Here is a 26948-nt window from a genome sequence, read left to right on the forward strand (position 1 = left end):
GTGTGTGTGTGTGTGGAATTGCTATGTAAAAGAGGAAATCAATGGAAATGTACGACGAGCTGTTTACACATGCTGCACAGGCAGGCTAACGGCAAAGGATGACAGATTTAAAAGGTCATTGTTTAAGAGACATGTATCAACTGGGATAAACAAGGGCTTTCATAGGGTTTTTTCTGCTTTACATGCTTACTTCCCCTAAGTAGTTTTCATTCCAATTGGCAATGAGTTATTCTGTTTACACTCATAAAAGCGAGTAGGATTTTAGAATCGATGGTAAGGATCTTGAGAGTCATCTAATCTAACGCCCAGCAATACAGGAATATGCAGCCGGCCCATATGGGGCTTGAACCCACAACCGTGGCGTTATCAGCACCACGGCTCTAACCAACTCAGCTAACTAAAGATCCTCTTACACTAGTGGTGTGGAACCTGAGGCCCAGGGGCCAAATGGAGCCCTCTCTCCAGGACACCCCCTCCACTGGCCTTGCATTTCAAGCCCAAATATTTTTGCCCCATGGAAGGTGGGCCAGTTCCCCACCTCTGTGCCCTAGAGAATGACCTGATTCAGACTTCTGTTTTACTTGTGTTTACTAAACCAAGCTTAAAAACTCAGCCTTTCCTAATATGTACAGTGGTGCCCCGCAACACGAATGCCTCGCAAGACGAAAAACTCGCTAGACGAAAGGGTTTTGCGGTTTTTGAGCTGCTTCGCAAGACGAATTTCCCTACGGGCTTGCTTCGCAAGACGAAAACGTCTTGCGTTTTTTGCAAGTTTGTTTCCTTTTTCTTAACACCGTTAATACAGTTGTGACTTGACTTCGAGGAGCAACTCATAGAACGCCGTGTGGTAGCCTTTTTTGAGGTTTTTGGCGATTTTTGAAGCTTTTCCAAAACTTTTCCGACACCGTGCTTCGCAAGATGAAAAATTTGCTAGACGAAAAAACTCGCGGAACGAATTAATTTCGTCTTGCGAGGCACCACTGTATTTGCAGTTGGCACCCATTGTTTTTGACTAATGAATTTATGAAACGGAATGTTTTCCACCAAGAAATAAAATATCGGCCCTGCATCACTGCTCCTTGTTTTTTCCCCAAACCATCGATTTGCCACAAATGTCTAACTCTTCCAGTTTAGACCTCCTTCCCTGCTGGGTTGCCAGGCAGTGACTCTAACCAGCCATAAGCTTACAAGGTAAGGGGCAGTTTTCAAGGCTACTTATCGTTTTGTTTTGCCTGTAAAAGTAAATAGTCAGCAAACCATAATCAGCAATTCTATCAGAAAGTGAGCTTCTCACAAGTTTTTTTTTTAAAAGGAAAACCCAAATAAACTCCTATATCCAGCATAATTTTGCACTTTATTCCCCACCCCATACGCATGCAAAGCCCGTTACTTACTTTGTCAGAAGTGAGGTTGTTGCACCTTTCAAAGCTGTCCACGCTCCCCAACCGGCCGCGCATTCGGTTAGCTCCCTACGGAATAACAACAAAGCATTCCACCTGTTAAGATCCCATTCCCCACTCTCTGCAATTCACAAACAGCAGCTTACTTTCGGCTACAAGGGAGCCAGGAAAACAATTCACAAAAGGATTTCGCCTGGAGCGTTAACGGCTCAGCGACAGCCTGCAGAGCCCAGAAGCAGCCTGTGGACCCCTCTGAATTTGGGAATTTTCCCATTTTGTAGCTCCCTTGGAGAAGCTGGCAAGGATAGCACAGAGTGCTTGAATGTGCTGGGGTGCTTGAATGTGCTTCTAGCACTATCTGTACCAATATAGCTGTCAAGTGCTGAAAGGCAAGCCATTTAATTCCATGCTGAAGAAATATCCTTGATAAAGAAATCCAAGTTGGAACGTGCTGTGAACCAACCCCAAATTGGCACACTTACTTGAAAACTGAAATCCTGTGCAATTTACACGTGCTCTAGTGCATTCATGTGTCAAAAAAGGACACAGTCTCGAATCCTCTGATCCCATAAGCAGAAATCTGTTCATGGGATTCTCCCGCTAGAGAACAGATAGGAAGGCAATTTTCATTGACTCCCCCTTTCCTGTCACTAAACTCCTGAAATTCTATGTCACAGGGTTAGGGATCCATCCAGACAGTGTCCGAAATTAGCTAGGCGCCAGGCGCATTTTACACCTGCCTTTTAACCACTTGCACCAGGATGGTGCCCGGTGTCTACACCACCTGGGCATCATTGGATCTGGACTGTTTTCACACACAAATACCCCATCTTATAGAAGTCTATCAGTTATATTTTATCTGTACAATCGGAATGAATTTCAGGAACCAAAATGCTTTTTCTGTGCAGCCTGAGCAACAGCAGTCGCCATTAAGAAAAAGAGGTTGGAAATAGCCTCTGTGTGTGTGTGTGTGTGTGTGTGTGTGTGTGTGTGTGTGTGGACTGTCCCTGAATCAAGTGACTTTTCTTTTTTAAGTTCTCAGAACTCAAGGTTGTAATCCGCCCTTCCCAGATCTTTAAATGAGAATTAATCACAATCAAGCCCATCATTTGAAAGCTAAGACTTCAGAGCTGCTTTGCCCCCGAATGGCAAGCAGACATTCCATTTTGGCAACTGCAACCCTGGCTTAAGGAGGTGTGGAGGATTCCCTGGTCCTGAATGGGGTAACTGTGCCCCTGAAGGACCAGGTGTGCAGCCTGGGAGTCATTTTGGACTCACAGCTGTCCATGGAGGCGCAGGTCAATTCTGTGTCCAGGGCAGCTGTTTACCAGCTCCATCTGGTACGTAGGCTGAGACCCTACCTGCCTGCGGACTGCCTCGCCAGAGTGGTGCATGCTCTGGTTATCTCCCGCTTGGATTACTGCAATGCGCTCTACGTGGGGCTACCTTTGAAGGTGACTCGGAAACTACAACTAATCCAGAATGCGGCAGCTAGACTGGTGACTGGGGGCGGCCGCCGAGACCATATAACACCAGTCTTGAAAGACCTACATTGGCTCCCAGTACGTTTCCGAGCACAATTCAAAGTGTTGGTGCTGACCTTTAAAGCCCTAAATGGCCTCAGCCCAGTATACCTGAAGGAGCGTCTCCACCATCGTTGTTCTGCCCGGACACTGAGGTCCAGCGCCGAGGGCCTTCTGGCGGTTCCCTCACTGCGAGAAGCCAAGTTACAGGGAACCAGGCAGAGGGCCTTCTCGATAGTGGCCCCCGCCCTGTGGAATGCCCTCCCACCAGATGTCAAAGACAAAAACAACTACCAGACTTTTAGAAGACATCTGAAGGCAGCCCTGTTTAGGGAAGCTTTTAATGTTTAACAGACCATTGTATTTTAATATTTGTTGGAAGCCACCCAGAGTGGCTGGGGAAACCTAGCCAGATGGGCGGGGTATAAATAAATATTATTATAATTATAATTATTATAATTATTATTATTATTATTTATTTGGTGCCTAGTTAATAGATCTGAGTTTCTAACACTACACCCAGAACAGCATAGAAGGTGCAGTAACGGTACTTAATGAAACTGCCTTCTCTCTTTTTGCCAGCGGGATCCTGTTGCTTCAAAAGCCCTTCTGTGAATGGGAGTGAAGCACAGGATCCAAGCCATGGGGCTTAATACAGAGGGCTGCTTCAACTTCAGTAGGCAACCAGAAACATCTGGGTAGGAATGGTAGGAACGTCTGGGACACATGCAAATCCCACCCTCCACAGCCATGTGTGCGAACTTGGATGCCATTGTGCTCTCATCCCAAAATTGAGTTTCATGGTTAGACGTATCAGAAGTGACCCTTAACGACGACACCTCCATTTGTCATTAACCTTGCAAGGTAACTGAGCGTTGGTGCTATACCTACTAAGGCCTGTTGAACAGAACTCTTTTTAAGTGAAGCAAATATTTATCTGGCAGCAAAACAGCAGGAGATATAAATGAAATTCTTATGAGGCTCAGGATTTTGCTTCAGGAAAGCATCAAGATTTCCTTTCAATGTTCAAAAAAATGTGCTGACTGTTCATAAGCTACCCTAAACAGAGTATGGCATGCTTTGAAGACAAGAGAAATATGCTATACTTATGAAACCTGGAGTTTAATAGATTGTATTTATTCAGTCAACTGGAAACAATTTTTGCCAGACAACCCCTTCCCTCTCATATCTCAGCACTTGAGATATGAGCTTGCAACTGTGGAAGCCTCAACTTTTGTCTATTTTTGAAACTAAATACATTTCGGGTGTCTCATTGCATGGTAGCTTTGTCTGTTGTTCATCTTCTACCACTTTTAATCTCTTCACAAAATGGCACTTCTGCAAACCTAGTTGATGTGCTTTTGAACTGCTTGGTTGGCAGGAGCAGGGACCGAGCAACGGGAGCTCACCCTGTTGTGGGGAATCGAACCGCCCACCTTCTGATCGGCAAGCCCTAGGCTCTGTGGTTTAGACCACAGTGCCAGCCGCATCCCTTGGCATAGAATACCCATGTTCAATTGGCTACCAGGCCAAGTTCAAGGCCCAGTTAGTATTTAAAGTTAGTATTTAAAGCCATTAACAACTTTGGACCAGTGTACCTATGAGATTGCCTTACCCCTTATGTGCCCTACTCGATCGCTTCGATGTGCAGAATTAACACTGCTACAAGTGCCCCATAACACCCATTCCACATTTGTTAGAACCCAATCCTTTAGTGTGGCAGCACCTACACTTTGGAACTCTCTGCCTATAGATATCAAGCAGGTGGATTCACTGAACTCTTTTTTGAATCCACTAAAAACATTCTTATTTAGTCAAGTCGAATCTCTAGTGACTTCCGGTTAAGATGGCGTCAGCTCAGAAAGTTGGCTCCGGAGCTCTGCAGATCACATGATTTTAAACCAAGTTTTAATTGGTATTAACTTGTGTGAAGCTAATTATTTTATCAACCTTTTTATAACTTGGAAGTTTAGTCAAGTCTACCCAGATGCTTAGAAAAGCTGGTGTGAATTTTAATCTGTTTTAGCATTTAAACTTGTTGCAAGTTTTAATGTATTGTAAAAAAAAAATCTGCTTTATTGGTTTTATCTTTTTGTAAATCACTTTTTTAAAAAACAAACAAACTACAAAGTAATATATAAATTTTGTGATATAAATAAATAGAGAAGCATATTCCTGTAGGGCACAATACATTCACAACAGGCAAAATACCAGCACCCCCAACAGACCACCATTTGCCATACTGAAATTAATTCTTATTTCTGTAGTAGTTGTTGCAAAGACAACTTAATGAATTATTGGTGATCTGTACAATTCAACACAAATTTCAGTTTTCAAGAGAGGGATGCAAAAAAGAATAGGCCCAAATAGGTAGAATTTGTCAAGGAAGAATCTAATCAAATATCCAAAAGGTTACAATGATCTTATGGAGAATTACATCCCAGGAGTCCTCGCTCCTGAGCAACTTACCCTTGAGAAAATGTTTTCTAGAGAGCTGGTCAAAGATTTCTTGGCCTTGTTTTTCAGAATGTCAAGTTTGAATCTGCCACCACTAGCTGCGTTCTCTGGAACTGTGGTGCTGGAGGCATTCTGCTGAGACAAAAAGGCAAGCTTTGTCATCAATGTTGCCTACAGAAGACAACGCAAATGTACCCCTGCCAAACTGACCCACAGATATACAAAGTGCAAAACAGAAAAAAGTGCACTTATCTCATGTTGCCTTTTAAAATTTGCAGGGTGCTGTTGCATTAAGTTTTTCTACATGCTACATTTTGGCTTTTAGTGCAACGTAAGGAAACGCGGGTAGGGACACGGGTGGTGCTGGTCTAAACCACAGAGCCTCGGACTTGCCGATCAGAAGGTCAGTGGTTCGAATCCCTGCAGCGGGGTAAGCTCCCGTTGCTCGGTCCCTGCTCCTGCCCACCTAGCAGTTTGAAAGCACGTCTAAGTGCAAGTAGATAAATAGGTACCACTCTGGCGGGAAGGTAAACGGCGTTTCTGTGCACTGCTCTGGTTTGCCAGAAGCGGCTTAGTCATGCTGGCCACATGACCCAGAAGCTGTACGTCAGCTCCCTCAGCCAGTAAAGTGAGATGAGCGCCGCAACCCCAGAGTCGTCCGTGACTGGACCTAATGGTCAGGGGTCCCTTTACCTTTAAGGAAACCAGGTCAAACTAGATACACCACCAGGGGTGCAAAATTCGTCACTGACTTCTTGATGTTGTTGCTATAAACAATTTGGATTGTGGCTGGGCCACAGGGGAGTAGTGACTCTTTTTTTGTGTACTGCAACCCCAAAGCAAATCAAAAGGTCCCATTCATTGGCCATTCATTCGCCAAAAGCAAAGCCAGGGTTTCAGATTCCAGGAAGTCTCCATGCATGAATATGAAGGCTCATGCTCCCTTGATATAGGCGTTCACATTAAAAACATTTTTTTGGGAAGCTGTAGGTGGGACTTGTCAACACAGGAGCAAAGAATACTGAATAGGGCTTAAACTCAGGCTTCCTCAACCTCAGCCCTCCAGATGTTTTTGGCCTACAACTCCCATGATCCCTAGCTAGCAGGACCAGTGGATCAGGGATGATGGGAACTGCAGTCTCAAAAACATCTGGAGGACCAAGGTTGAGGAAGCCTGGTTTAACTGCTCTGGCATAGTTAACTTTTGCTGGGTTTTATTATCAAGTTTTGTTTCATAGTAGTGAAGTTTTTAACTTAACTGCTGCCTTAACAATATTTCAATCAAGAGGCAGTTTATCATTAAAGGAATCTATTCTTGTAATGCTCAAGATGGTCGCTCAATAATTTCTACACTATGGTACTTATCATTCACCATCTTCCTTATTCCGAAAACGAAATCAACTTGCAAGTCCCACCCCAAGACTAGAGTTCCCTACCTCTCTCACAAGGCTAGAGCTTAGGGTCACCCAATGAAACTGATTGGCACAACACATAATTGCCCTTTGGAAACCACTGCCACAAAGTGCCATAGTTGACTAGCCTGACCATACATTAACTCAGAGGGATTTCACTGGGACTAAGCTAAATGTATGCTCAGATGTATGCTGCAGCCCCAGAGAAAGGTGTTAAGATGGTGATGGGAAGCACTTGGGTTCATATTCCAAGATGTCTTCCGCCATCACTAAACGACAAATCAGGATAAAGAGCCTTACCGTTGGGCCCTCTCCAATATGCACGTGAGCCTTTTGTTTAGCTTCACACAGTTGTCGCAAGTGTAAGATCACCAGCTCATTGTCTTCCTGGTCAGTAACGGGTTTCATTTTCTGTTAGGTGGGAAATAAGCAATATATTTTTGGAAATTTGATATCTGCAATTCTGGTTAAACTTGATTTTCATAAAACAATAGAAAATTCATTCTTCTAGAAATAAAGTATCAAAATAAATTCATTTCATAACTTAATAATAATAATAGTAATAGTAGTAGTAGTAGTAGTAGTAGTAATAATAATAATAATAATAATAATAATAATGTTTATACCCTGCCCATCTGACTGGGTTTTCCCAGTCATTCAGGGCGGCTTACAGCAGTTTAACAAGCCTTTGGAGTACAGTATACATTTGTGAATGTACTTTTGATTCTTGGCATCTCTGAGCTAACAACTTGATCCTGTAGTCCCGTTCCAGAGAATGAATGCCAACCGGTTCGGTTTATTACCTGCACACGCTCAAAGATGTCAGCTTGCTCATTGTCACTGAGAGAGGACAGATGTTTCTGAATCACAAGTTTAGCTCTTGGTGGATAAAGACCTTAAAAAACAACAGAGAGGCAGGCAGACATTGATCAGGTAAGTTATATTTATTTGACAAACCATCTCACCAAACTTGTTGTAGAACATTAACACTGAATAATGTGCAGTATATTAAGTCATGATAATGTCAAGAAAGCCCAGATTTTATGCTAAAAACAAAAGTTTCTGGTCCACAACTTTTACAAATTCAGTCTTATTACATTCTTAATTTAAGAGGAGAGGGGGGTCTCAAACAAGCAAGCGGGTAAAGAGAACTAACCATCAGTGATGTGATTATGTGGTTTTAGGCACTAGACTTCATGATCTTATGGAGGCCTTCTTTTTCAGATGCAAGAGAAGATGGCCTCTGCCACGTGCCAAGTGAGATCCATCTTCTCAGATGCACTGCTTTGCCTCAGAGGATTCGAGAGGGAGTTGATATGACACCAGGGACATATTAGGATGACAGCCAGAATTGCCTCCTTCATATGAGCACCATGTGATTTCTGTCTGTGTGCCACATTTTAATAAAGATTTTGTTTGAGAAACGTTTTCTCGGCTGCTCCGAGAGCCTCTTGGCACTATGAAGTGGGCTTTCCCCTTCACTGGTACCCAATATTTAACAAAATTTAACAAGCATACCACCAGGTCAGGTACCTACTTTTACCTGGAATGCCTCTATCGACTGAAGCACAGTTTTCTAAGATATATCAGTTCTTTTTTAAAATAAATAAATACCCACCCACCACATGTGACAGAAATCTTCTTTAAGCTGTTGGCGTAGCTAAATCAATGCAAAGTTGTTGTTGTTGTTTTGCATGCGTTCTTCTTGCTCAAGGGCAGAATCATAACTCAGCTGTGGGGTTCCCCCCCCCCTCTTCTCTCTTAAGGCCAAGGACGTACCCCTTTCAAAACCCAGGCGTCCCACAGGATTTCAGTTTGAGCGTTCAATCAGTCAGTCATTCTCGAGAGAGGTGATTATAGGTCCTACATACACTCTTCCAGAACCTGCCAACCCGCTCCCCGCCCCAGACAAAGCTCTTTCTTTTCTTAAAGAAAGCATCAGCTTAAGTCACGGGCTGCACTTGCACAGACTTGGCACACTTCTTTGCCCACCAGAGGGAGCTGACAACTAAATATGTACTTCTGGTATAAACACATGCCAGCATAGAAGAAAGTAAGCTTTATTTTGGGCTAGGGGGAGGGGGGAGTACCATGTGGGTAGCCTTGTCGTGCTGTCAGTACAGTGACTAGCTTCCAACGGCCTCCATTTTGAATAAGGTTTCCATATCGTGTTCTTATGTGTGAGTCATCCTTTTGATGGAAATTGTTGCCCAGGATGAGTTAAGGCTCATTCAGACTTCCTTTTGCTCTGCACTTTCCAGGCACAGGGTCCATGTTGTGCTTCCCACGGGGAAACCCATGTTTCACCGCTGAAGCAGAGCAAACGGCAATCGGGTTTCCCACTGACTACCATTTGCCCCGATTCGGTGGTATGTATGCTGGCATCCGTCTGTTCACGAGACCATATATAAGTGTGCCTTTGGGGGTGGTCAAACCATTGGAGTTACAGCACTGTAGAGACCGATATGGGAGAGACAGGTTTTGTTGCAGGTGGGGCTGAGGAAGGTGCCCGGTTTTACTGCTATGGGTGCAGCAGGGTGTTTCTTCTCTCATTGCTAAGATGCGGGTTTTCCTGGTGAAAGCACAAAGACAAAAACAACAATACTAGACCCGTGCCTAGAAACACAACACAAAAGGAAGTATGGATGAGCCTTTATAGACATCAAACAAATATATAGGAAAATAGCACTGTTCAGGTGGAATGACCAGCCAGGGTAGGAACCAAATGGACCCCTCCATATATTTCAGAATACCAAATACAGTTGTACCTTGGATCCTGAATGCCTTGCGAGTCTAACGTTTTGGCTCCCAAATGCCGCAAACCTGGGAGTGTTCTGGTTTGCGAACGTTCCAATCGGAAGCCATGCCTTGGTTTCCAAACGTTTTGGAAGTTGAACGGACTTCCAGAACGGATTCCATTTGACTTCTGAGGCACCACTGGGTGGTCTGTAGGGAACAAGCTGTTGCCTTCATGAATTGTTGTGTGGGTTTTGCAAAATAACCTCTCTAGCCACCACTGAACGGACTAGCTAGACCTCGGTCTGATTTTGCAGAGCTCTTCTTTTGGATAGGATTCAGCCCCTCTTCCTTTCCTTTAAGAGGCGACAATCTGGCACATGCCCTATTTATGGCTGTGACAGGAATCCTAAAACCTTATAACAGGAAGGGGGCCTATAATAGGTGGGTGGGCCTTCTTGATACAGAACCAAATATCTACAAGAAGCAGTTGTTGTTGCTTATTGAATTTATATACAGTGGTGCCCCGCAAGACGAATGCCTCGCAAGACGGAAAACTCGCTAGACGAAAGAGTTTTCCGTTTTGGAGGTGCTTCGCAAAACGAATTTCCTATGGGCTTGCTTCACAAGATGACAATGTCTTGCGAGTTCCTGCGGGTTTTTTTTCCTCCCCCCCCCTTTTCTAAGCCGCTAAGCCGCTTATCAGCTGATCCGATCAGCAGATAAGCCGCTAAAAGCCGCTAATAGCGCTAATCCGCTAATCCGTCAATGGGCTTGCTTCGCAAGACGAAAAAACCGCTAGACGAAGAGAATCACAGAACGGATTCTTTTTGTCTTGCGAGGCACCACTGTAACACCCTATAACCACAAAATATATAATAAAAATAAAAACAACAACCTAATAGCCCCCCCCCAAAAAAAAACACATTTTAAAAGGGCATTGGATGTAAATCAGATAATCCAAAGGCCTGGTTAAAAAGGAAGGCTTGTGCCTAGTGCCTAAGGTGTGTAAAGAAGGCGCCAGGTGAACATCCCTGGGGAGAGCATTCCACAGACGGGGAGCCACTGCAGAGAAGGCCCTGCTCCCGTGTTGCCACCCTCCAGACCTCTTGAGGAGGAGGCACACGAATGAGGGCCTCAGAAGATGATCTCAGAGTCCGGGTAGCTAAGTTATATTCCCTCACAGGTATGGCATACGCAAGGCAATCTAACGTAAATTACAGCCTTAACCAGGCGTTTACGGACACTGGAAGACTTAGCATGGCACCCTAAGCAAACAAGCTTGACTTACTGCAAAACAAAGCCCCGTGGCACCTTTGTGTGCAAAGCACAATGCTCCAGATTCAGAAAGCAAGCAAGGGCTCACAACTACCTTCAATCCTTTCGCAGAGCTTGTGCAGCGAGTGCATTGGGCAGGCCTCACACAGCTTAATCTGAGTCTTGGCACTCTGGAGGGCTGCAGCCGTGCTGAACGCTTGTTTGAGAGTGAGCATCACTTCATCCACCTGAAAAGGGAGGATTAAAATCCAATGAATCCTATGCGTGCATTTTAATACCAGTTACACAAAAATACATACATACATATTTAAAACCAGACACTAGATTTTCAATCTAGTTAGCAAACCACTGAGTTACCATTAGAAATAAAAAGCACAGCAAATTGAGGTGATGCTCCTACAGAAATGAATAGGAGTTACACAATGGCTAAGAACCCTTTCATTTCACTACAGCGTCTGTGGAAGAATCTGCCAGTGTCCTGTGTCCTATTTTCATTTAAATGGGTTGTTAAAATTAGACTGATTTTGCAGGCTCTGTTTCACATTTGGGTCGCTGTTATTTTTTTAAAAAACACAAGTGCCGTTTTTCTTGTGTTTTGTTTTGTTTTTTAACACAGCTGAATTGTTTGATAATAGGGATCGGAAACTTAACTTTTCCAATAAGCATAATGAAGTTATTAAATCCTACTCCTGGATAGAATTTAATTTAGAGAACTGGGCCTTTATGTAGTGGGACTAAAAGGAGCTGAAGACAAGCTACCAACTTATTAGTAACCAACTGAACAGCTCGCCAGCTTTTATTGTTTCCAGACGGCAGTCTGGGCCGTGCTCCCCCCCCCCCCGACACAATCGCAAATAGAGGCAGGCAAAATTCCCACACTCTCCCACGTTAGAGGGGGGCAAACTTTGCATTCTCTGTCAGGAAAAAGGTCAGAGGTTACAAGGCTTCCCCTCAAGTGGTATAGAGATTCAAATCCATTTTCATGCCCCGCAAAGAAGCCTTTCAGTATCTCCTTTCCCTTCCTATATTTTATGTTGTGCCGTTTAAGAAAGCCAGACCTCAAGTCTGGAAAAATCTGGAACAAGATTCGCTTTTTACAGTAGCTTCTAGTGTACTTTGAACTTCTTTTTGTGCATTTGGACACGCTTCCACAGCTTTCTTGTGAAGAATATTTGCCATGCAAGGAAAGCGAGGCCCTCGTCTATGGATTTAGCAGAGTATTTGGTGGCTGTGCAATTTTCTCTTTCCAAAGATCACATCATCTTTATCCTTTAGATCCTAACTGTTCAAAGCCTTAAATGGCACAGGAGCCTAGGCACAGATTTCTGTTCTGACTCTTCTGTCAAAACAGCTTTTAGTTACAATTGGCGCCATTCTCACCAACTGAAATTACAGAATAAAATTCTGTCCTGCCGATATAGAAGCTCCGAAGGCAGTTGTGCATGCATAAACTAGTGTATTAAGTTATTTGTGAGGCATGTAGGATGTACTGTCAATCAGGCACCGGAACAAGCGATACCCTTTTTGCAACTATGGGTGTTGGTCGTGGGGGGAAGGCAGCTATTAAAATCTTTTAAGATTATAGTACTTTGGGTGGGTACTGTTGGGGTTTCTTTGGGGTTTCCCCCCCTGGGGTTTCCCCTGCTACTGCAGCATCAGACTCTTGAATCCCAGGGTCTTTCCTCCTGGCCTTGTGATGATGTCGCTGCCCATATCTTGGTGAAGAGAAAAGGGAGATGAGCTGTGCTTCATTACCCTGCTCAAAATGGGTATGAAATATCTGCCGAATGTGCCCCGGCACATGAAATTACTGCCACAAGGATGTGGGAAGGAAAACAAAGACTAGAAGCCTGTGTTGCTTTCTCCCCCATTGTCCAGAACTAAGAGTCACAAGGAGATCACGCTATGGATTTGGCCTTTGTCCAAAAAGAAAAAAAAAAGAAAAAAAGGGAACACAAATATCTTACCACATTTTTGAAGTTTAGATACAAATCACTAGATGAACGGAAGAATACAGTAAACAGTAGTGACTTACCAGAGATTCGCTTGCACACTGGAACACATAGCAAACATACTGATTGATCCCAGGTTCCGCAGATTCCCGACAAATAAAACCAAAGTGATCTATGTGTCTTATGCCCTGGAGAGAAATAAAACGAAAAGCTAAACATACAGAAAAAAATTAATTGATGCTCATCAACTACCGATCATTAGGACTCTAGCATTTTTTAAAAAATCAGGAGTAACTAAACCTACTTTTCCTGTATAGTGCTTCCTAAGCACATAGATAGAAAAACCATGATCCTTTTGTGGTTGTTTTAAAGAGAGCGTATAAATATATACAAACATTTCTGAATATACAATGCTCCTTGCTCCAACACAATCTCCAAAAAAGAAACAAAGCAAACAGATCACTATTTTGAATTACTACACTGAAGAGTCAGGATCATTTTTCTGACTTTTGTTTCTGCTTCCACTGCCTATTCCTCCTCTCAGTATACATTTATGACACTCCCCCAAAGCCCTGTGAATCAAGGACCCCAAAATGATGTGTGTCCTTTCTTTCTGAGGGGAACATGAGAAGATCCGAAATGGTTAAGTCTCTACTTGGCATAGCTCCTGACTTCTAGGCCCCAGCATACAAAATGAAAATGGCGGCAGCCTCAGCCGGAGTTGAAATGGGTCACATGCAGTGTTTATTTGTATACAATGGTACGTGTATAAAATGTGTATGCTCATCTGGTACGCCGGCCGAGACTGCAATGCGCTCTACCCGGGGCTACCATTGAAGGTGACTCAGAAGCTACAACTAATCCAGAATGTGGCAGCTAGACTGGCGACTGGGAGCGGCTGCCGAGACCACATAACACTGGTCTTGGTACATTGGCTCCCAGTACATTTCCAAGCAAATTCAAAGTGTTGGTTGTTGTTTAGTCATGCCCGACTCTTCGTGACCCCATGGACCAGAGCATACCAGGCACTCCTGTCTTCCACTGCTTCCCGCAGTTTGGTCAGACTCATGTTTGTAGCTTCAAGAACACTGTCCAACCATCTCGTCCTCTGTCGTCCCCTTCTCCTTGTGCCCTCCATCTTTCCCAACATCAGGGTCTTTTCCAGGGAGTCTTCTCTTCTCATGAGGTGGCCAAAGCATTGGAGCCTCAGCTTCAGGATCTGTCCTTCAAGTGAGCACTCAGGTCTGATATTCCCTCAGAATGGATAGGTTTGATCTTCTTGCAGTCCATGGGACTCTCAAGAGTCTCCTCCAGCACCATAATTCAAAAGCATCAAATCTTCAGCGATCAGCCTTCTTTATGGGCCAGTGTTGGTACTGACCTTTAAAGCTCTAAACCAGGCACCCCCAACCTTTGGCCCTCCAGATGTTTGGGGACTACAACTCCCATGATCCCTAGCTAACAGGACCAGGGGTCAGGGATGATGGGAATTGTAGTCCAAAACATCTGGAGGGCCAAAGGTTAGGGATGCCTGCTCTAAACGGCCTTGGCCCAGGATACCTGAAGGAGCGTCTCCACCCCCATCGTTCAGCCCGGACACTGAGATCCTCCTCTGAGGGTCTTCTGGTGGTTCCCTCACTGCAAGAAGTGAGGTTACAGGAAACCAGGCAGAGGGGCCTTCTTGGTAGCCTGTGCAATGCCCTCCCATCGGATGTCAAGGAGATAAAGAACTACATAACTTTTAGAAGACATCTGAAGGCAGCTCTGTATCACGAAGTTTTTAATGTTCGATGTTTTACTATGTTTTATATATGGTGTAAGCTGCCTAGAGTGGCTGGGGAAACCCAGCCAGATGGGCAGGGTATAAATAATAAAATAATGATGATTATGCTTGAAGTAGTTTTGTAGTAAAATGGAAAACATGAAAAATAAAGTGATTTTAAGAAGCCAAGAACAGCACTGACCACACTAAACAGTTTAAAGGAGGAAGGTATTCATTCTGCAATCCTATGCATGCCTATCTGTGAGTTAAGTCCTACGAAACTCAGTGGGGGTTATGGGGTTTTGCCAGCAGTTTATAACCCTCCACGTGCTGCTGGTCTATAGCTCTTCCCATACATTATCACCAGTCATGCTGACCAGAGCAGATGGAAGTTGTAGTCCAACATCATCTTGTGGATCCCCCTTGGTTATATCATAAAGTCCTTGCAGAAGAGAAGTGCAAGGACTTCAGACATCAACAGAAATGGAGCAGAAATTCGTATGAATCAAAAAATCAAAATGAATCAAAAGCAAGCAGACGATTCTCTTTCCTTCTCCAGCACTAAGGGAGTGAAAGTAACCACAGGGTTGCTTCTTACCACAACACAGTAAGTGAGACAACTGTGTGTAAGGGGGGAAACCCTAAAACTTAAAACTGGTGTACCTGTCAGTTAGGTTATTTACTCTTAGTTCTTCCCTGGGAAGGTTTTTCAACATCCGAAGAACAACAGGTGAGTTTGTTTTATTGTTCTCAGTACAGGGAAACTCTCACAGCTGCTTCTGACACGCAACGCCATACTGATATGGTTTGATATTTGTGATCTGCTTGTACAAGTTCAATGCATGCAACCTTCCTGCAAAAGTGTCGGTCACTAGAAAACAGCTGGTTGGAAGTGACGTTGCTATTTTAGTCCAAGAGAATGCATGCTTGAGAACTCTAAAACTGGTGATGAGAAAACTAAGAACGCAGCAACCACCTCGAAAGATGATGTCGTGATGAAGGTATTTGCCTGCAAGTCTTGTTGGAAAATAGTGGCTGCAATCGAGCAAATGAGAATTGCAAGCAGAAACTGCCTTCCATTCACAAAGCGTGTATCTCACTATCTCTATCACAAAGCACATTCACTGGTCAGGTCCATCTGTTTTGCACATGTAACAGCATTAGCTGTCACGACGAGACCCCATGGGGGGGGGGGAGGGGAATGATCAAGAAATACCCCAGCGCGCTATTTCATCATTTGTCTCTTTGATACTTTTAATTTTAGATGTGAAGAACAGTTAAGATTTTCACCCGCAATTACCTTAATAAAGAGAATGAACTGAAACTTCTCTTTCAATAAGTAGGCAAAGCGTCATGTCAAAAGTACCCACTGATCATTCAATTTTATTTTATTTTTAATTTCAAATTGTTGTTCTAAATGTTCTAAGAAAAAATTATTACCACAAGGAGGATTGGAAATGAGAAATCAGCAGCAAACACCATGAAACTTAACAGATGTCTCTGTTGTTGATACTGCAGGATAATTCTCTGGCATTCCCTTAATTCTACAGTAAAAAGCAGGAACAGCTAAGCAGATGTTAACAAATAGTTCCTCCCACCTCAGTCCTTCTGCTTACACTTAATTTTCCAAACCTGTTTTTATTCTGAAGATGCCCAGCTTGTTTTATCCAAACACTATTAACCTAGCTTGGATACTCACCTGAGAACACGAGGAGATATCTTTAAAGTTCTTCTCAAATACAACCGATTTAGTATCTGGACTGATGAGGTTAATTTCAAATCGACCAACCTTGAAAAGAGAGAAAACAACAACATGTTAAGGCAATCAGAACATCATGGACAAAGAGGTATCCTTGAGACGCCAGAAATTTTTACTCGCGCCTGTTTATCAAAGAGAAGCGTATCAAAAACTGGTGTTATGCCAACAGCAATGATTAAGGACAGGGTGACAGTTCTGCTAAGCCACCTGAAAACAATCGGAATAGAGAAAGAGGAACAGGCATATAATATATTTACTTTTGTTTTATTCAGGATTCCACTTTATCTATGGGATGAGTAGTCAGTCATGCAAGCTCCCACAGGCTTGAAGTCTCAGTAACAACAAGCCTCTCAAATGTTCCAAAAAGTCAAGGCAACTGGAAATATTCAGAATAAAACTAGGTGACAGAAGATGAATAATGGGAATTACGAGGTACAGAAAAATAGTCAAGAGGAACCAGGAAGAGCATCAGCATGCAGTTTAAGAATAGACACTGATGAATTTGCTCTAAATGCTGCAGTAATAACCTTGCCTGCAAATATTTTCAATTTAAGGGATCTTGAAGATCATCTTAACCAGTCATCCAGAAGCTAATCTCACAAGTTTACAGATTTAACAAATACCAAAAGCAGAAAGTAAGTGTGAACAGGACAAGGAATTTTATCAGCAGTACTGTACATCAAATTGCTGGCTGTGTTATCAGCTGAACATGTACAGTATCTTTTTCAGTATATAATTAGCTTTGGTATGCTTTTAAGGTGGTGCTCAACCAAACAAAAACGTAATTTAGAGACACTGCTCCATTATTCAGAGCCACTGCTTCCTCAGTACTCCAAACTACAATCCCGGCATCACAGGTTAAAACCTACCAACCATCACATATTCCTATCAAAATTTATATTTCATTTTGTGAAGTTTTCTCCTCTCGCTCCATTTGCTGAACATATTATTCCTTTTTTTTACCATTTATAACCTGCATACTGGGCCAGGAGAAAGTATACAGCATATGTTACAGACAACTCTCTGATTTCCAGCAGCCTTTAGCAATGCTAGCCCCAGACCTAGGCTAGATCTACACTGACCTGTAAAAATGCTTTAAAAAAGTAATATAACTCTCAGTGCAATTTTCCATTGGCAGTGGATCACTCCTCTATAGCGCCCTCTGATGTCACAGGTTTATAACGCATTTTTAACGTTTTAAGTGACCACTGTAGACGAATCCTTAGTAATAAGGTAACAAAAGGGTGAGGCCTGAGAGTAAAATGAAGGAGCAAGTAATTTGTAAGGAAAGATGAAAAAATATCTAGGGGAGCAACAGAAGCAGTAAAGGAAGGGCTGAAATGGCTTTGAGCAGCATGGATCAGCGTGGATGACTACAGTCTCCGCTCTCTCGCTCTCTCTCATGCATGCGAATGCCCAACTCTGTCCTGGGTCTCCTCGTTAGCTGTAGTAAAATTGAGTTTCAGGTATATAAGCCCAAGTTCCCGACAATCTAACGAGTGAGAATCAATGGGGTATTCATAGTAAGCATGTAAAACAGGGGTCGGCTTCCTAAGGCCCATGGGCCACATGCAGCCCATGGGGTTCGTTTAACCAGCCCATGGACCCCTGCTGCCTGCTTGGTCGGCTCCTGTGTTAAACTGGCGTGGAACAGAGCAGGGGCCGCCTTCTGCGACGCTGGCTGGCTTCCCATTGGCTGCAGGAATCTCCTGTAGCCAATGGAAAGCTGCGTACGCCTCCTCTGCGCTGGAAGGAGCGCCAGAAATAGCATTTGTGCATGTATGTGTGCGCACACACACACACACTCTGGCTCACTGCGGGACCGTGAACTGGCCCAAGCCACAAAAACTTTGCCAACCCTTGATATAAACTATTGCCTTTAACCAGGCAGAGGGCCTTCTCGGTAGTGGTGCCCTCCCTGTGGAACGCCCTCCCACCAGATGTCAAAGAGAACAACAACTACCAGACTTTTAGATGACATCTGAAGGCAGCCCTTTTTAGGGAAGCTTTTAATGTTTGATGTATTACATTATTTTAATATTTTGGAAGCAGCCCAGAGTGGCTGGGGAAGCCCAGCCAGATGGGCGGGGTATAAATATTATTATTATTATTATTATTATTATTATTATTATTATGCCTGCAAATTCTGGAATAGCATTCAAGTTGGCCATAGTCCTATACACACTTGTTAGGGAAAAGTTCCATTTAACTCAACCGGGCTCACTTCTGTAAGGCACTGCACTGTTTCGTAATAAAAACAAGGAGCCTTGCAGCAACTGAAGATTGTGAACTGATGGCACGAGTTTTTGTGGACTACAGTCTGCAACGTTAAGTGTAATTTTTAATTTTAAATCCTCTTAACAGATCTGCCTGCCAAAAATAGTTGCCAGGGCTGTTTAATATCTCTGTGTTTGTACACGTGCAGATATAGATATATGTAAAAATATTGTTTCATTAAAAGAACAATTAAAGGCTACAGCCCGAAACATAAACTGGGGAGGAAGTCACATTGGAAATTTGTTTCTGAGTAAATATGAACAGGGCTATACTGTAAACAAACCTGTGTTTGTTTTATAGGTACCTCCTTAAGTTCCATCATGTGTCATTCGAGTTCCCTGATAATCTCCCATGTATGCCCTAAACAGATCCAGACCTGTTTAGCTTCTGCAAAGTTCCTGCATCAGATACTGGCAACAACTGCATCAAAACCTAAAGGGTAATCTACCTGGTTAGCAGAAAATTTAATAGTCCTGTGGAAAAAGAATAGTTTTACCCTGCCTGCTAAACTTAGGAGTGATGGCACAGCCTTTAAGGCCTCTTCAGGAAAGGTATACGGAGGTGTGGCATCACCACAGATCCCCACTAATTGTAAAAGATAATGTTGTATTATTAGGAAATTAAATCTATGCATAGCTAACTCTGCGTTCAACAATGAGCACTTGGGGAAGCCATTGGGTGACTGAACTCTCCCCAATGCAGTGTAGCAATGCTTAGAACTGGGATGGCAGCCATATCTTGCCTCCTGCTTTTTCGGGTTATTTTCGGTATAAATTCTAAGGCAGATAGGACATCAAGAAATAGTTATTTGCTTGTTCAGGATTTGCTTTGGGAATTTTATATATATATATATATATATATATATATATATATATATATATATATATATATATATATATATATAAACAACTATGGCTTGGTGCAATGTCCAAGCTATAAACTATGGTTGATTACTGGCCAGCAAATCGACTGAGAAAAATACGTTCTGAAGTAGGTTAGCAAACCGTAGTTTGGCATGATGTCTGACTTGAGAAACCATTGTAATATTCACTGTTCTGCTGCAGAATGGAGACAAGTGCACAGGGAAACAAATAACATGAAATGAAAGCAGAAGAACTCTTAACATAGCTTATATTTTATTGTTTTAGTAGCCAAACCATGGTTTGAGTGTCCAACTACTGGTTTAGTTCAACTGTAAGTCACTTGACAGACAAATTCTCGTAGTCAGTTTCAGGCCCAAAGAGGCAACACTTTTAAGAATTTAGAAATTTAAATGCTTAAGAACACTGACCACTAATCAGAAGTCGGGAACCTTGTCTTTCAACCTACAGTATTGCACAATTTCAGCCTCTTATTCTGTTCACCTTATGACTGAAAACCATGGTTGTGCCACTAAACACTGATGTTAAGATTCATTTTGTTTTACTGATGAAGCTTTAGGTGCAAACACAATTTTGATAAGAGAGCTTATTGTCTGAGAGCAAGTTCATGCTGCAGCTTGCAAGAAGTATAGAGCAGCTATCGCTGGTGCTCTGCGACCAACAGTACAGTGGTGCCTCGCAAGACGAAATTAATCCGTTCTGCGAGTCTCTTCGTCTAGCAGTTTTTTCGTCTTGCGAAGCAACCCTATTAGCGGCTTAGCGCTATTAGCGGTTTAGCGGCTATTAAAGGCTTAGCGGCTATTAAAGGCTTAGCGGCTTAGCGGCTAAAAGGCTATTAGCGGCTTAGCGGCTTAGAAAAGGGGGGGAAGCGGAAAAAAATCGGAACACTCGCAAGACGTTTTCGTCTTGCAAAGCAAGCCCATAGGGAAATTCGTCTTGCGAAGCAGCTCAAAAACGGAAAACCCTTTTGTCTAGCGGGTTTTCCGTCTTGCGAGGCATTCGTCTTGCGGGGCACCACTGTACCTCTCCAACTCTGATGCATTGACTGGGAGTCTGTTTGGACTAATAAGGGATCTGTGTAAGGATCTTCCCCTGCTAACTTGTGTTGTTCAGTCCTCTCCCCCATGCTTTTCAACATCTACATGCAGCCGCTGGGAGAGATCATTAGGGGGTTTGGGCTGGGTGTCCATCAATATGCAGATGATACCCAGCTCTACCTCTCTTTCAAATCAGAACCAGTGAAGGCGTTGAAGGTCCTGTGTGAGTGCCTGGAGGCGGTTGGAGGATGGATGGCGGCTAACAGATTGAGGTTGAATCCTGACAACACAGAAGTACTGATTTTGGGGGACAGGATGCGGGCGGGGGTAACTGTGCCCCTGAAGGACCAGGTGCGCAGACTGGGAGTCATTCTGGACTCACACCTGTCTATGGAGGCGCAGGTCAATTCTGTGTCCAGGGCAGCTGTTTACCAACTCCATCAGGTATGCAGACTGAGACCCTACCTGCCTGCGGACTGTCTTGCCAGAGTGGTACATGCTCTAGTTATCTCTCGCTTGGACTACTGCAATGCGCTCTATGTGGGGCTACGTTTGAAGGTGACCCGGAAACTACAACTAATCCAGAATGCAGCAGCTAGACTGGTGACTGGAAGCGGCTGCTGAGACCATATAACACCAGTCTTGTAAGACCTACACTGGGTCCCAGTATGTTTCCGAGCACAATTCAAAGTGTTGGTGCTGACCTTTAAAGCCCTAAATGGCCTTGGCCCAGTATACCTGAAGGAGCGTCTCCACCTCCATCGTTCTGCCCAGACACTGAGGTCCAGCACCGAGGGCCTTCTGGCGGTTCCCTCGCTGCGAGAAGCCAAGTTACAGGGAACCAGGCAGAGGGCCTTCTCGGTAGTGGCACCCGCCCTGTGGAACGCCCTCCCACCAGATGTCAAAGAGAAAAATAAGTACCAGACTTTTAGAATACATCTGAAGGCAGCCCTGTTTAGGGAAGCTTTTAAGGTTTAATAGGTTATTGTGTTTTAGTGTTCTGTTGGAAGCCGCCCAGAGTGGCTGGGGAAACCCCGCCAGATGGGCGGGGTATAAATAATAAATTGTTGTTGTTGTTGTTTGTTAGTGATCAGATTCCAAGCATGTTTGTACAAAAGGACTCCAGCTTAAAGATATTAAGTAAAGATACAGTAGTATGTGAATTTGTCTCCCTCAACCCATTCCCGTTCACTCCACCCTCCTGGCTGCGAATATTCTGGATTACACACAGAACCTACCTGAAAAAGCATTGTCCTGTTCTTTTCGGAGTCAGAAGGCTGGACGTGGCTTGGGGCACTTGCGTGACGTCTCCGGGACTGTGTTTTCAAACTATTGTCATGAACCTTCCTTTGCATCATGACACCTGTAACGCTGCTGCACCGGGATCGGAACTCCTGCTGCTCATCGAACCCTGAATCCTCCAAAATGCGCTCGGGGAAAGAGACGCGGGAGCTGGCCAAGCTGGCCAGGTTGGGCTGGCTTCCAACTATGAACATCCCGGGGCTACCACCGTTTAGGCCGTCCACCTCCTCGAACGGACTGTCCAAGGGAGAAGAGGGAAGTTCTCCATCGCACTCCATAAGATCCGTGATCGATTCCGCATTCCTCTGCTCGCTCAAGAGTTTCAGGCGCTGACGCTCGTGCAGGTTGAACTTCTCGATGCAGTCGTCAATCAGGCTGGAAGGCGCCTTTTTGTGTGCCACCATTACTTTGCCACAGTACAGAACCTCAAATTTTTGAGAGTTGTAGAAGGCATCTTCGCTGTCTTTGTTAGGCTTGGCGTCCTCTTTCAGGGCTGCTTTGCAAACCTGTCTTATGCTGCTGATGACATCTGGAACCTTTAGAAAAGGAGAAAGAGAATCATCATTAACAAAATGAAAACTGAAAGAAAACGGAGAACTTTTTAACAAAAAGGGAGGTGCTTCCTTTAGGAGAAGGGTGCAGTCTCTGGAGTGGAGGTTTGCCTTACACTAAGGTTACCAGATTTTTTTCAATGAATCCAGGGACACTTTCCAACTTCCTACTAAATAGATGGATTTTGTCAGGGGACTGATTTGTAAATCTGGGGGCTGTCCCTGGGAAACAGGGACGTCTGGTAACCTTACCTTACACTTGCCTTGTATGGGCGTCCAGAAAAAGGGATAACTCAGTCCTTAGACAGAAGTAAAATCTTATGGAAGATTCAAACAATATTTCTACAAAATGACCTGACCTCCTTTTCTGGACTGGAGAGCAAGAGGTTTAGGGACTGTATGCTCTCCTTGTTTTTGCATGGATTTTAAATGGAATTCAGATATGCCTCTATAGTTATCAGTTGCTCCGTGCATTCATGAACAGGACACACTGAAAAATCCGGGGACAATGACATCTACTAGAGAAGTATTTGCCAGTACTGCAAGCTTAGAGAAGAGGGTTAAGAGCACAAATTTCCTAACTGTGGTTCATGGACCACTAGAACTCCACAAACTTCACTCTGGTAGTCTGCAGCATGTTTACATTGATTACAATTGTATTTGACTGCTTCTTTTATTTCTTATATTACATTTTATTGATTTGCAATTTGAATTCGATGGAATGCAAACTGAAATACAATAAACTACAGTAAAAGAAATGAAAGAAGTAATAAAATATAATTAAAAACCATACAGCACCTAGCAGAGCACATTACAATTGCTACAACAGGCAGAAAAATGGCTAACTGGTTGGAAAAGAACAATTTAAGCAATTCTACCAACACTTCTAATCACAAGTGTTCAAGCCCTAGAATCCTCAGAAACCACATTCTCCATCATGACTATTAAGCATAAAAAGCAAAGTAAAACTTGTGCAACAATTTCAAATTTCAAAGACTTGAGTATGGATAAGAAATTTGCTCATTATAAAGGTGACTTTCTACTTGAACTTCAACATCAGCTTGATCTCACAGGTTTTAAAAAAAATACAACCCAATAGTTCATTTATTTACTTTGAGCATTGACCTATCAAAGGAAAATATGGCATGCTCCCGTAGTATAAAAATTCTCCATTTGGAGTTTGAATACATACAATTTTTGGAGAATTCAAGCGACCATGGTAGTTGGTGGTGGGAATGAACTAGGTAGGGTAGCCAATCTTCATTGATGGGATATGCTTTACAGCAGCACAAAACCACCACTGGATGCAAGCTTATGTTAACCACCATATCCATTTTGGATACAGAAAATGGGAAATACATAGTAATACAATACTTCAAGTCAAGAAGCCTGTGAATATTATTAGTTCTGCCACACATCTCACATATAAAAAGCTGAAGCTATTCTGTTAGTAAATTTCCCCCGAAAAATGAAATGCTATACACATAACACACTAGCTGCATGAATATTTTCTTTATGAATTTTTTAGGTAAGTGCTTTAAGATTTAGTAAGCTAGAAGCCTCTCCTATTCCATATGTAACAAAGTAGTACCTTGTTATTAGCATTTTAGCAGAACAGTGAAGGCATTCTCAAAGTTCTGCAGAACTCCAGAAACAGAAAGAGGACTGTATTTAGAAAGACTTTCTTCCTCTGCAAGGAAAAAAGTCTCTTTTGCTACAGAATTGGCAGCTATTTCACGGCATTTCCTTAGACACTCTGTTCACAGCAACAGTTGCATGGTTTTTCAAGGAACAGTCATTACAGATTCAAAAGCAGAGTGTTTCCTGATATTTAAAACACAGGAAGCACATATGCTGTCAAGCATTTAACCCTCTACAGGCCCTTTTAGTTGCATTCTTAAAACTATATAATTAAAACTAAACTAAAGGAGTCTGATTCACATAAGCAGACTAAAGTTTAAGTATTTTGCAGGTATAAACATGGATGGATTGTAAACTATGCGTAATATATTGTACCATGCACACAGATGTTTAAAATTCCCCTTGAATTGTTCACATGTGAGCATCTCTGAAATACATAAACCCAAGTGTTATTACTTTATTTTTGTTTACACTCAAGTAAACACTGGAGAATGGTGCTAACTGATGCAAAGAGCCCTCACTTCAGATTACATGATTTTATAAACATTAACTCAAACTTCAGCTTAAAAGCATTATCCAACCATGACTCTGCTTCCAAGATCAAAGTGGAAAGTCTGCCATCTACTCTTTAAGTGTTATTATATTGATCATAAAGATGCACATAAAGTAGATAAAACATATTCTTATTTCTGTGAGCAAGCATAAACAAGCTTTGTATCTAAAGGAGCAGCTTTATTGATTGCTCAAGACTGCAGTTGCCAAGGGATGTATTACTTTGCTCTATGAAGAGACAGGTGCAATTTATAAGATTTTGAATTCAAAGCTATTGGGGCACAGAGCTTCTTTAGTAGCCTCTATTTATTGAGAGCACAACCTGTAGGAGATAGCAGGCTGGAGAGAGAGAGAGAAGCAAAAAACCAATAGTATTGATGCATCAGGTTTGGACCAAATGGATTTTTGGTACGACATCAGCTTTGCTTAGGAGACCGGGGAAGAAAGAGTAAGAAAGATCCATAGATAAAGGCTCTTCCTTTTGCTAGGGCAAACCTGACTCACTTGGATGATGTAGACATGAGGGGAATCTTTCCACTGGCTTCCCAGCCGTCTCCTTGGCCAAGCTGATCTCAAAAGAGAGGGGCAGTTGCTGGAGGAAGGCGAACCAAGATGCAGGAATTACAACAGACACATGCAGACCAACTGCAGATTGTGAACAGAGAAGCAACACTCAAACATGGCGGAAGCGTTCTGAACATACACTCATGACCCAGAGCACATACATTCTTGACCTTGTATGTTCAGTGCAGAGAGTGCAAGTTCCATCAATTTATGCCAAATTTCCAGTCACATCCATTCCTATTTATAGGGGTTGGGGTGGCGGCAAACAATTATTCTCCATTGGGTCTTCTTAACCTCTCATCAGCTTTAGCTAGAGTAAATCACTATTGTCTTGCTTACAGCATCTTGTGTTGAACCTTCCTGCCCCATTACATGAGCACTGGGGTTTGTCCTGATCTGTGTACAAAACACTCAACAACTTTATTCTGGTCAATCCCTTTTCACACCGTGTTTCGAAGCAATTTACATAACAGAACCAGAAACAACAACAACAAAATACCCCTTAAAACCAAATAAAAAAGAGCAGTGAAAGAGGACCTAAAGTGCTCATCCAAAAAATATATGAAAGGAATGATATACATAAATATGGAAGAAAAAAGGAGAGAAATATAATCAAACATTAAAAGGAAGGAGAAGGTGGAAATATTACAAAACTCTCGTGCAGTTTTATTCTAACTGGTCTGCCAACATTACAAGTGAAGCAGATAATATAACTCTTATAGTCAGTCTGGGACTTGTTGCAGCTTTGATGGATTTCCACCCTTCATTCTTCCCATCAAAGGATGGAATCCAGATGGAAATGACTATCAATATGGCATCGTTGTAACTCCAACTGCAATGTTGATGCACAATACTATGCCAACCTGAAGGAATGAGATCATTGCAACCAACTAAATCTTGCTGTCAGATACTGCCATAATAACCATCCTCGCATGTACGGTATTTCTTGCACCAAATCAAATCCTAGCTTTTTATTTATTTATTGCACCTGTGGCAAGTATATTCAAGTTTACTTCGGCAACATAAAGCCCCAACTCTCGATGAAGTACTAAACCACTCCAGGATGGACCACATCTGACAGCGGCTGAGTACAGTGATACCTCGGGTTACATATGCTTCGGGTTACATACACTTCAGGTTACAGACTCTGCTAACCCAGAAATAGTGCTTCAGGTTAAGAACAGAAATCGTGCTCTGGCGGCGCGGTGGCAGCAGGAGGCCCCATTAGCTAAAGTGGTGCTTCAGGTTAAGAACAATTTCAGGTTAAGAACGGACCTCTGGAACGAATTAAGTACTTAACGCGAGGTGTTGTTGTTTAGTCGTTTAGTCGTGTCCGACTCTTCGTGACCCCATGGACCAGAGCACGCCAGGCACTCCTGTCTTCCATGGCCTCCCGCAGTCAGGTCGAATTCATTTTAGTAGCTTCAAGAACACCGTCCAACCATCTCGTCCTCTGTCGTCCCCTTCTTCTTGTGCCCTCCATCTTTCCCAACATCAGGGTCTTTTCCAGGGAGTCTTTTCTTCTCATGAGGTGGCCAGAGTATTGGAGTCTCAGCTTCAGGATCTGTCCTTCCAGTGAGCACTCAGGGCTGATTTCCTGAAGAATGGATACGTTTGATCTTCTTGCAGTCCATGGGACTCTCAAGAGTCTCCTCCAGCACCAGAATTCAAAAGCATCAATTCTTCGGTGATCAGCCTTCTTTAAGGCCCAGCTCTCACTTCCATACATCACTACTGGGAAAACCATGGCTTTAACTATACAGACCTTTGTTGGCAAGGTGATGTCTCTGCTTTTTAATATGCTGTCTAGGTTTGCCATCGCCCTTCTCCCAAGGAGCAGGCGTCTTTTAATTTCGTGACTGCT

The 26948-nt window shown here is 43.1% G+C and overlaps 1 protein-coding gene across 6 annotated transcripts in view; it reads right to left on the bottom strand.

Annotated features, from left to right (window-relative positions):
* The window catches only part of TBC1D4 (TBC1 domain family member 4), a 95379-nt gene that overhangs the window by 32148 nt on the left and 36283 nt on the right, over positions 1 to 26948 (bottom strand). For 3 of the 6 annotated variants that reach the window (XM_083501070.1, XM_083501072.1, XM_083501073.1), the window contains exons 2-9: positions 21713 to 22312; positions 16220 to 16309; positions 12842 to 12946; positions 10901 to 11033; positions 7596 to 7687; positions 7093 to 7203; positions 5393 to 5515; positions 1395 to 1469 (exon numbers count right to left, since the gene is read on the bottom strand). In XM_083501070.1, coding sequence (XP_083357196.1) covers positions 1395 to 1469; positions 5393 to 5515; positions 7093 to 7203; positions 7596 to 7687; positions 10901 to 11033; positions 12842 to 12946; positions 16220 to 16309; positions 21713 to 22312 — 1329 coding nt within the window. Of the gene's footprint in view, positions 1 to 1394; positions 1470 to 5392; positions 5516 to 7092; positions 7204 to 7595; positions 7688 to 10900; positions 11034 to 12841; positions 12947 to 16219; positions 16310 to 21712; positions 22313 to 23918; positions 24059 to 26948 lie in introns of those variants that run through there. The other 3 variants (XM_083501071.1, XM_083501074.1, XM_083501075.1) reach the window with 2 other exon arrangements.

Source organism: Podarcis liolepis (assembly GCF_965112155.1).
Source record: "Podarcis liolepis genome assembly, chromosome: 4".
In the NCBI taxonomy this organism is placed as follows: Eukaryota; Metazoa; Chordata; class Lepidosauria; order Squamata; family Lacertidae; genus Podarcis; species Podarcis liolepis.